The sequence below is a fragment of the Neomonachus schauinslandi genome, chromosome 15 (genome assembly GCF_002201575.2).
Source record: "Neomonachus schauinslandi chromosome 15, ASM220157v2, whole genome shotgun sequence".
Classification (NCBI taxonomy): Eukaryota; Metazoa; Chordata; class Mammalia; order Carnivora; family Phocidae; genus Neomonachus; species Neomonachus schauinslandi.
This window is the reverse complement of record NC_058417.1, coordinates 45,194,965-45,204,006: the sequence shown is the minus strand read 5'-3', so window position 1 is coordinate 45,204,006 and position 9,042 is coordinate 45,194,965. Positions and strand designations below refer to the sequence as shown.

Genomic DNA, 9,042 nt, shown 5'->3' with positions numbered 1-9,042 from the left:
TGCGCGTGTGCCTTGTGTCTGCTTCACGCCTGTGTGTACAGCTGTGTGTGTGCTCAAGCCCACGAAGCACTGTGTCCCACCTGTGTGTGTGCGTATTGTGTCAGTGTGCCCCTGTAGTCTGGTGTGTGTGTGTGTGTGTGTCCTAGGCAGGTGTGCCTGTGCTGTGTGGATGAGTGTGAACGTGTCTGGTAAGGCTTGCACGTTGAGTCCCCGTTGCCCTTAGTTCCTCTTCTCTCTCTTGTTTCTTGTGAACAGTTTGATTAAAACTCAGGAAGCAGCGAAACCTCCAAAACAACGTGGGTGTGTGGGTGTGGGTGTGTGTGGGTGTGTGTGGGTGTGTGTGTGTGTGCGCACGCGTGCCCACAGGCTGGAGCCTTCCTTTCTGTCTGCCCTACTCTCTGGCCTCCTTGCCACCCATTGTCCCTTCTTCCTATTCCGTTCATCACACCCATTGCCCCAGCCCCACTCCCCGTCTCTTGCCTGTGTCCTCCGTGGAAAGGAGGCCCTACTCCTTCTACCTTCCTGCAACCGTCTGTCTCTTGCTTCAGAAGATGCGCCCTAGAGAGGGCAGCCTCCTCCCTGACCAGCACCCTGCCCCCTGCCCTTCCCTCAAACTGGGGCCCCAAACTGGGGTGGCCCCAAGAGCCTCCACATCTGTTGGACTGGATACTCACCACTGGACTTCATACAGACTGCAGAGCCTCCCCTGCCTATGGCCCCCTCCCCCGCACACCCACACCCATTCCCACTCTGTCTGGGTGGGAACAGACCCAAGCCAGGCTGGCAGGCAGGCTCCTTTGTACAGTTCTTATAATAAACCTCCCCCCGCCCCCGGGTGCCTCTCATGTGCGGGCTTCTTCCTTCTGCACCTCCTTGTGTGGACGTTGACAGGGTCTGAGGGCTGCTAGAAGCAAGAAGGGCTGGTGGGGATTGGAGCCAAATGGGGAAGACTTGGGGAACCTCAGGGTGGGTAGAGGGCAAGATAAGGAGGGCCCCAACTCCCTTTCTGGCCCAGTCCGGCTCTCTCCTGCCCCCCCCTCCAAAAGGAGGCTTGGGTTTTGAAAATTAATAAAGGGAAGCCTCACTAAAACGGAGTTGGGAGGTTCAGCTGGGGGAGCTGTCAGGCTCCACCACTCCTCATCAATTGCAGACCCAATAGGAAGAGGCGGACCTTGCAGTGGCTACCCTTTACTATCTGGCAGGGAGAGGAAAGGCTTTCCTCCTGCCCTGGCAACAGCCTAGCCAATGAGAGACACACAGAACTCAGCCAATGAGAAGCCACCATACTCCCTACTCCCACTTTCCTCCAATAGACTTTGCGTTTACAACAGCCTTCCCAACGTCCCCCTTTCCTCTATAAAGGAGCCGGTCCTCCTTTTCGTGGCGGTGTCTCTAGTTTTGCTTGGCTTGCTTCTTTGGTATTGCAATTCTCTGCTCTTCCCGAATTAACCCGTCTTTTGCCGGTAAGATAAGTGGCAGTTTTATTTTTAAGGTTACAGCTCCAACCTCTTAGCTGGAGTCCAAGACGCCAGGTGAGGTCAGGGGTCGTGGCCCCCTCCCCAACGGGCAGTGCCACGCCCCCCCCCCCCCCCGCTCCATGATGGTGCCCAGGAAATGGCGTTGGGACCCAGTGGCCCCAGCGCCTCCTCTCTAGAAGCCTCCTTCGCTTCTCTGCATCCCCCAGGGGCCCCGAGGTGCCTAAGGGACACCCCTCCTCACAGATACTGTCCCCCCAAGGACCCTACCTCTGGCCTCTGACCTCAGAGAGCCCAGGGTCCCGTGGACCTGTGACAATGAGTAGTATGATGTCGTGAGCTAAGTCCACAGTCCTGGTGGGTGAAATATAGCTTTATATATACTTCTGTTTTCTACAACTTGATTTCTGACTCCCAGGGCTGTATTTGTCCAAACTAGGAAACACTTTGTCCTTTACAAGATTTCTACACCCTCTTTTCCTGGCTCATAGCACCTATGCGGGCTCGGGAGGGCCACCACAGGCTACCCTGACGTCCTTCAGCCATATTCCTGAGGCCCCTTCCCTCCTTGCTGTTCTTTATGCGTGGGGAGAGGGATCCAGCATCCCTGCAGGGTTCTGAGCTCTCCCACCGGGGTGCTGACCTCCCTCCCTGGGGCGGGGGGCTCCTTCTCACTCTGTTTCTCCACACTGCACCTGGGGCTTCTCCAGCTCCAAGGACAGGAGAGCTTGCAGGGTGCCCTGGCCCACCCTTCCCCTGAGCCTTGACTAGTGCAGGAAGAGATATATACTAGATGAAAAACAAAAGCCAATATTTCAAAATCATCCCCTCCATCAGCTATCAGCTGGCCCCAGTGCCTTTGCCAATGCCCCCGGGGTGGGGTGGGACCACTCCTTACTGAGAACCACCAGGTAACTTGGGGCGGCTTTCTGGCTGCTGCACTACAGGGCCAGGAATCAAGCCTACCTCCTTCTTAGCCAGCGGGCCTCCACCCTCTGCCACAGAACAGCAAGCCCAGCAGGGCCAAGCAGAGTGGATTGGGGGAGGGGCGGAGGTCTGAGCCCCTCCTTCCAAACTGAGGTTCTGCCCTCTCCCACCCTCCCCAGGGGTGCTGGGGGTTCCTGACCTCTTGCTTCCTCAAACTCCTAAGCCCCTTGTCCCCTCTCCCTCCACCCCCATCTCTTGTATCGAAGCTGCCTTCCTGGAAAGGGGAGGTGGAGGCTGCCAAATGTTGGGGTGTGCAGCCCAGGGTAGCCGGGGGCAGAGGCGGGAGCGGGCTTATGGGGCCTCCTGTTCCAGGAAAGAAAAGGCGTCACAACCCGAGACAGAACTCTGTGCTGTTGTCACCGGAGAAGGAACAGCACAGCCCCGGCTGTGACAAATAACCCTGCAGGCGGTGGGGGCCCCACTGGTTCCACCCACTCCTGAAAATGGATCCCTGCCAGGCATGAATGGGAATGAAGTCCAAAGGCCACATCTGCATGCCTGCCCACAGGGGATGTGGGGGTGTGGGTGTGTTTGGAAGATGCCATCTGCCCCCCAACCTCCGTGCCCCCTGTAGTCACCCTGGGTCCCGGGCCCAGCTCCTGAGCAGGACCCACACCACGCAGCCGAGGCAACACATCGTGTGAGCATACACGTGCATGGGTGCGCATGCACACACACAGACGTGTGTGCCCCAAGTCTTCCCCAATTATCTTCCCAACTTTGGGGGGACACTAGCTCCAAAGCTAACCAAGGTCTCCATCATGAGGAAGTACTTTGCTAAAGGAAGAAACCCCTGGATTTTCCCCCCATTCCTCTGGGGGTTCTCCAGTCACCCTCCAACCCCAGCACAAGGGGCCTGTGGTCCCCAGGCTGACCTCAGGTGATGTTTATATTCCTGGGCTGTTTGTTCTGTGAACTGAACATCTGACGCCTTTTCAGAGAAATGTTTTTTTTTTTTTTCCATTTGGAACATCTGGAAACAGCCAGAACATCTGGGACTGCCAGGAACGAGCTGTTCCTTGGGTGAAACCTAAACCCTCCTGTCACTGTTTTCTATAGCTCTGGTCCTGGCCCGCACTCCTTGGCGGTGGCCCCTACCATTCAGGTGAGGCCTGTGTCCACAAGGATTGAGGGGGTACCACCCAGACCCCTGCCTTTCTCATTGCCAACCCTGGCATGGAGCAGGTCCACGTCTCTCTAAACCCAAACAGACCCACCACTAATGTAGGCTGTTTGAAAAATGGAGAGTGGCAGGGAGAACGAGATATAGGCAGAAGACACATAGGATTCAGCATCCTTCTTCCCCTCCTGGGAGTTGGGAGAAAAGAGGGATTGAGGGGACAAGAGAGAAAAAGGGGGAAACATAAAACTCAGAGTGGGCTTGGCTGTGGGGCTGAGGTATGCAAGCCTGCCATGTGTGGTTGTGCAGGTTGTGCACTGCACAAGGGCAGCCCTGACCCCCCCCCCCCCGCCCCCGGCCAAAGGTGCAAAAGTTATGTCTGACTCAGGGACACAGACAGGAACTCAAACAAGTTTCTGGACGCTATGATTCCATCCACTGCTCTACTGACTGGCAAGATAAAGCCAGAGAGCTTTTGAGTGTCAGAACCTGGAGGTTTCCCCGCACTAGGCTCCTGTCCCCTACCCAAGACCGGGGAGCTATGGACAACTCCCTGGAAGTCCCCTGATTCCTGAGTGGTGGGTTTTTTCTAAGCTGTCTCTACCTAAGTCCACCCCCTTTGGCAGCTTCTAGCAAATTCTCTCACCAAGTGAGGGAGGGAGGCCTCTTGCCAGGGTCTGGCCAAGTAGCTGCCACATCTGGCTCTTGCTCAAGAACCTCTGTGGCTCCCGCCTCCACAGGGACAAATCTTCATCAAGCCCCAACATGGCTGCCTGCGCTCCAGCCGAGAGGCTGCCCGCTGGGCCCCTCCAGGTGCCAGGCCTGGGCCCAGTACAAGTACCCCCACCATCCCCAGCACCCCTGCACCATCCTTCCTTGGTGCCTCTCTTCCTGCAGAGTGCAAGCCGGCCCAGAGCCGAGGAGCTGGGCTCGCATTCACCCCCAGGACCCGGGTGTCTTCAGCTAAGGGCCTGGGAACCTGGACTGCGCAATGGAAGCCTGGGGACCCCAGGACAGGACCGTCAGTGGGGTGGGGGTGCGGGGAGGGGAGCACAAGATGCCCTCGGATGACCCAGTGGCCCTTGCCTCCCGGAGTCATCCACTGTGGTGCCCTGTGAGCCTTAGCTGCACAGCTGACGAGAGAGCCCGCCCTCCCCAGGGTCCCAGGAGAGCTGGTGCCTCCCCTGGGTCCCAATTTGCATGGCAGGAAGGGGCCTGGTGGGGAAGAGGCAGGGAGGGGACGGGCTGCAGCCCAGGCAGTTACACGTTTCCCCCCAGGAGCCTCTGTCCTAGCCACCAGCTTGGGGTCCAGGACGGAGCGGTGAGCATGGCCGGGCTGCTGCGCCCTGCGCCTGGCACCTGGCTGGTGCTGTTGCTACTTTCAGGTACGCTGCCCCCTGAAGCGGGCCCCCACCCCACCCCCCACCCCCACCCCCGGGGGCTGTTCGGCCTTTCTGTTCTGTGTCCCGCTCTCTCCAGCCCCCACCTTCTGTCTCTCCCACTTTCTGCCTCCTGTCTCCCTCGGACCGCCCTGGGGCCTGGGTCTGTGGGTGTCACCCCGCTCAGTAGCTCTGGGCTGTGGGGCCCCGGCCCCTCTTCTGCTTAGAGGGTGTCCGGCTGAGCTGGGGGCGAGGGGCTGGTGTCTAGGACGGGGACGGAAGAAAGGAGTATGGTTTACCCCAGTCCCTCGGGGGCTGTGTGTGTGTGTGTGTGTGTGTGTGTGGTGGGGGGGTGGGGGACACGGGAGAGAGGCTGCCCCCAACCAGACCCTGGGATGTGCATGTTCCAGAAATGGTCCCCTGGTCTGGAAGACAGTTGTGACCTTCCTCCCATCTCATCCCGGTGTCTGCTCAAGGCCAGCCGACAGGCCCAAGGCAGGAGGGGGACTGGGAGGTGGATTTCTGGTGACTCTTCCCCACTCCAGTCTCTCCAGAGCAGTGCCAGGGAAGGGTGAGGTCTCTTGACCTTGATGTCCTGGGAGGAGGAAGTGGGTCTAGGAATGTAGGGGCCGCAGGGGTGGGGCAGCCAGTTTCCAGTGGAGAGCCCTGGCCCAGTCCCGCCTACTTCCTCCCACCCAGCAGGTGTGCCTGCAGCCAAAACAGAAGACAAGTACCCGGATCCCAAAGGTCAGCAACTTCCCCTGCCCCTTCTGGGGGCAAGTATGTGTGTGTCCAATGCTGGTCCTGGTCCCAGGGGCTGTCCCATGGTGGCCCCTGTGCTCTTGTTCCCCCGGATGTCCCCAGCCAGGACACCCATCTCTAGGCTACCTTAGGGTCTCCATCTCAGAGGCCTGGTTCCGAGGGCCCCCCCAGCACCCCTCCTGCCAGCTGTCACCCTCATTAGACATAAGCGCTCCAGTCCCAGCAACTAAGGGGTGTGGCTCAACCCAGGGTGGGAGGGGGGAAGCCAGAGGGAATTGCACCGAGGACTCAGGCTGGGTCTGTCTAGCTGGGTCAGACTCAGCCTGGGAAGGAGCCTGTAACCCTAGGGGCTCCGACAGGCCACAGGGCCTCAGAGATTCCCAGGGGTCTCTCACTGGGAATGCTGGGAATGATGCAGGAAGGGGGCTTCTTGGAGCAGGTGGGTGGGAAGAGCTCGCCAAGCTGAGAAAGAAGGTTTAGGAATCAAAAAGTGGGAGCACCAGGCCGGGTGGGAGGCTGCCCTATGGGCCTCTAGGCCCCAGTGGGTGAGGCCTAGATCACGCTGCTGTATGGGCATGGAAAGGAATTGGAAGGTTCCAGAGGCCTTCTACAGGAAGATCAAATGTTGGGGTGGGGGCAGTCGGCAAGGGGCGGGACACAGTGGTTTGGCCTGCGGCCACTCATGGGGCTCAGCTCCCACACACCTCTGCCTCATGACTGTCCCATGCCCAGGAGCAAGGACAGACGAAGGGGGCAGAGCTGGGGTAGCGGCACGAGGGGAGGGGCCCACGGTGGGGCAGGCAGTCAGGAAGATGCCCCGCGGGATGCTGATCCCAGCCTTGGCGCCCACAGGAAGCGCTTGCTCCAGCATCTGGCAGAACCCACGCTTCATAGCCCGGAAAAGGGGCGCCACAGTGGAAATCAGGTGCCACGCAAAGGAGTTGGAAATCGTGAGCTGGCTCCGGAAGCAGGGGATGGACTTGGAGCCCAAGCCGCTGCTGGACAAGGGCCGCATCCTACAGAGTCAGAACGGCTCCATTGCCACCCTCACCATCAAAGGCATCCAGTTCCAGGACAACGGCATCTACTACTGCCAGCAGAAGTGCCTGAAGGGGTCCCTCAGCAAGGGCTGCGGGACTGAGCTGCGAGTCATGGGTGGGTTTGGGACCTGCCTTCCAGCCGGGGTGGGGGGCAAGGGCGACGGGGCCACGGAGCCTTTGTAGAGCCATCTGCACCCCGCCCCGGCCCAGCTTGCCACCTGAGTGGGGGGGCCACACTGTGAAGGTGGCCGCGGCCGTAGATGGCCCAGGAGAGCCGCTGAGGAGGTCCTGAGGGGCACAGGCCCAGAGGGGGCCCCCAGCCTCACTGCCCCTCGCCGCCTCCCCACAGGGTTAAGCACCTTGGCACAGCTGAAGCGAAGGAACACACTAAAAGATGGCATCATCATGATCCAGACCCTGCTCATCATCCTTTTCATCATCGTGCCCATCTTCCTGCTGTTGGACAAGGTGACCGCGGCAGCCAGCGAGGCGGCCATGGGGCAGGCCAGACGTGGGCAGGGTCTCCATCTCCCCGGCCCCAGAGCCCACCCATTGACTCACCTATGCAGTCTCTCCTTCATCCATTCAGTTGTTCTGAGTGCTCCTCACCCCCTGACGCCTGACCCCTTGCCCCCAATCCCTCTCCCCGGCCCAGTCTCCCCGGCGCTCCCCAGCCTGGCCCAGCAGTGGATGGGGTGGCGGGAGCTAACACTCTGCTCTCCATCCCCTGCCCCGCCAGGATGACAGCAAGGCTGGGATGGATGAAGATCACACCTATGAGGTAAGGAAGAGGGGGGCCCCACAGCGCTGAGGGCTGTGGGGTGGTTGGCGGCCATCCGCTGGTGTGGTCAGAGAGGAGCCAAGGCCTGAGCGCCATCCCGTGTCTCCAGGGCCTGAACATCGACCAGACGGCCACCTATGAGGACATAGTGACTCTGCGGACAGGAGAGGTGAAGTGGTCAGTCGGGGAGCACCCAGGTCAAGAGTGAGGGGCCGGCCCTCCCCATGCCCCTGGGCCCAGCCAGCCGGGCCCTCATTGGCTGTGTGAGAGCCGCCTCCAGCTCCCAGCTCATCCCCACTTCCCTGGACCTCGGTCAGCCTCTGAAGCTGGCCCGCCACATCTGCCTGCCGCCCCCCCGGCCCCTGGTCCCCAGCTCTTGGCGCAGAGACTGGAGTGGAAGGGCCGCAGGGCAGGGCAGTGATTTGGAGTGGGGACTTCTCTGGGGATAGACTGGACCCAGACTTCTGGGGGTGCTATGTGGGGATCCAGCCCATGTTCGGGACGGGGAAGGCAGAGGCTTGTCTGGAACCTGCAAAGGGACTCAAGCAGACCAGCTTCCTGTAGAGCCCGGGAAAAGCCGTGGTCCATCCCACTTGGCCACAGATGGGCCGCAGAGGGCTACATGCCTCTCCCACCCTCTCCCACCCTCTTCCACCCTCTCCCACCCTCTCTCATCCTCTCCCACCCCAGGGGGCTCCTAGCCTTGATCCCATTCTCCCATGGAATAAACAGTGTGTTGAGAAACCACACACAGGCTTGTGACATCTATGGGTATGGGGTGGGTCAGAGTATCTCTCTGGGCACAAATGTTTGGACCTCTGTGGGCCCGGAGGGTGTGGGAGAGGATCACTGCCATGGATCTCATGGGCCTCTCCTGGGCTCACTAGGGCTTCTCTCTGAAAGCCTGGCTGGGATCTGTGGTTACGCCCTTCGGGTTTTCCCTGGCTGGGCCCAGATCAGAGAAAGGCTGGTAGCCCTTTTTAGCAGGAAGCCTTCATCCTGCATTCCCTTTAGCCCTTGGGTCCTGCTCTGTAGGGCAGGGGTCTCAGCCTTGAAGGAGCTTGCCCTTGCCCACCCATTCCCAATCCTTCTGTCCCTGAAGGCCCTCCATCTGCAAGAAGCCCTCCCAAATATCCCCAGTCCCTGCCCAAGCCCCGTTCCTGCCTTGTGCTGCCCATGCTGGCCTTCGTCTCCAGTTAAACTACTCCCCACCATGCCTGACCCAGAGCCACGCAAGAAAGAGATTCCTAAAGAAGGAGGCTTTGCGGTGGTGAAGTTTGGGGGTCCTTAGGTGACTCCCTTCAGCCTTTCCCAGCACCACATTGGAGGCCCCCTAGAGCCCCAACATCCCCACAAAATGATCCCTAGGGCCCTACAAATTAGGCCCCAGTGTGCCGGCTGCAGGAGGGACAGGAGCAGTTCCCAGCTGGGAGCTTAAGGGCAATGAACCTCCGTGTGCAAAGCCACTTCCTATGGACCTTGGGGGGGGGGCGCCCTG

At 60.0% G+C, this 9,042-nt stretch overlaps 1 protein-coding gene across 2 annotated transcripts; it reads left to right on the top strand.

The window, feature by feature from the left end:
* Positions 1-4,885: 4,885 nt before the first annotated feature.
* CD79B (CD79b molecule) lies at positions 4,886-8,270 on the top strand. Of its 2 annotated transcripts, XM_021678410.1 has the most exons (6): positions 4,886-4,967; positions 5,661-5,708; positions 6,576-6,878; positions 7,113-7,231; positions 7,503-7,544; positions 7,654-8,270. In XM_021678410.1, the coding sequence occupies exons 1-6, from the start codon at positions 4,910-4,912 to the stop codon at positions 7,750-7,752; spliced, it is 669 nt and encodes a 222-aa protein (XP_021534085.1). In that variant the 5' UTR covers positions 4,886-4,909; the 3' UTR covers positions 7,753-8,270. The 2 variants fall into 2 exon arrangements, with proteins under 2 accessions (XP_021534085.1, XP_044777606.1); XM_044921671.1 differs by lacking the exon at positions 6,576-6,878 and having other exon boundaries at positions 7,654-7,925.
* Positions 8,271-9,042: the final 772 nt, after the last annotated feature.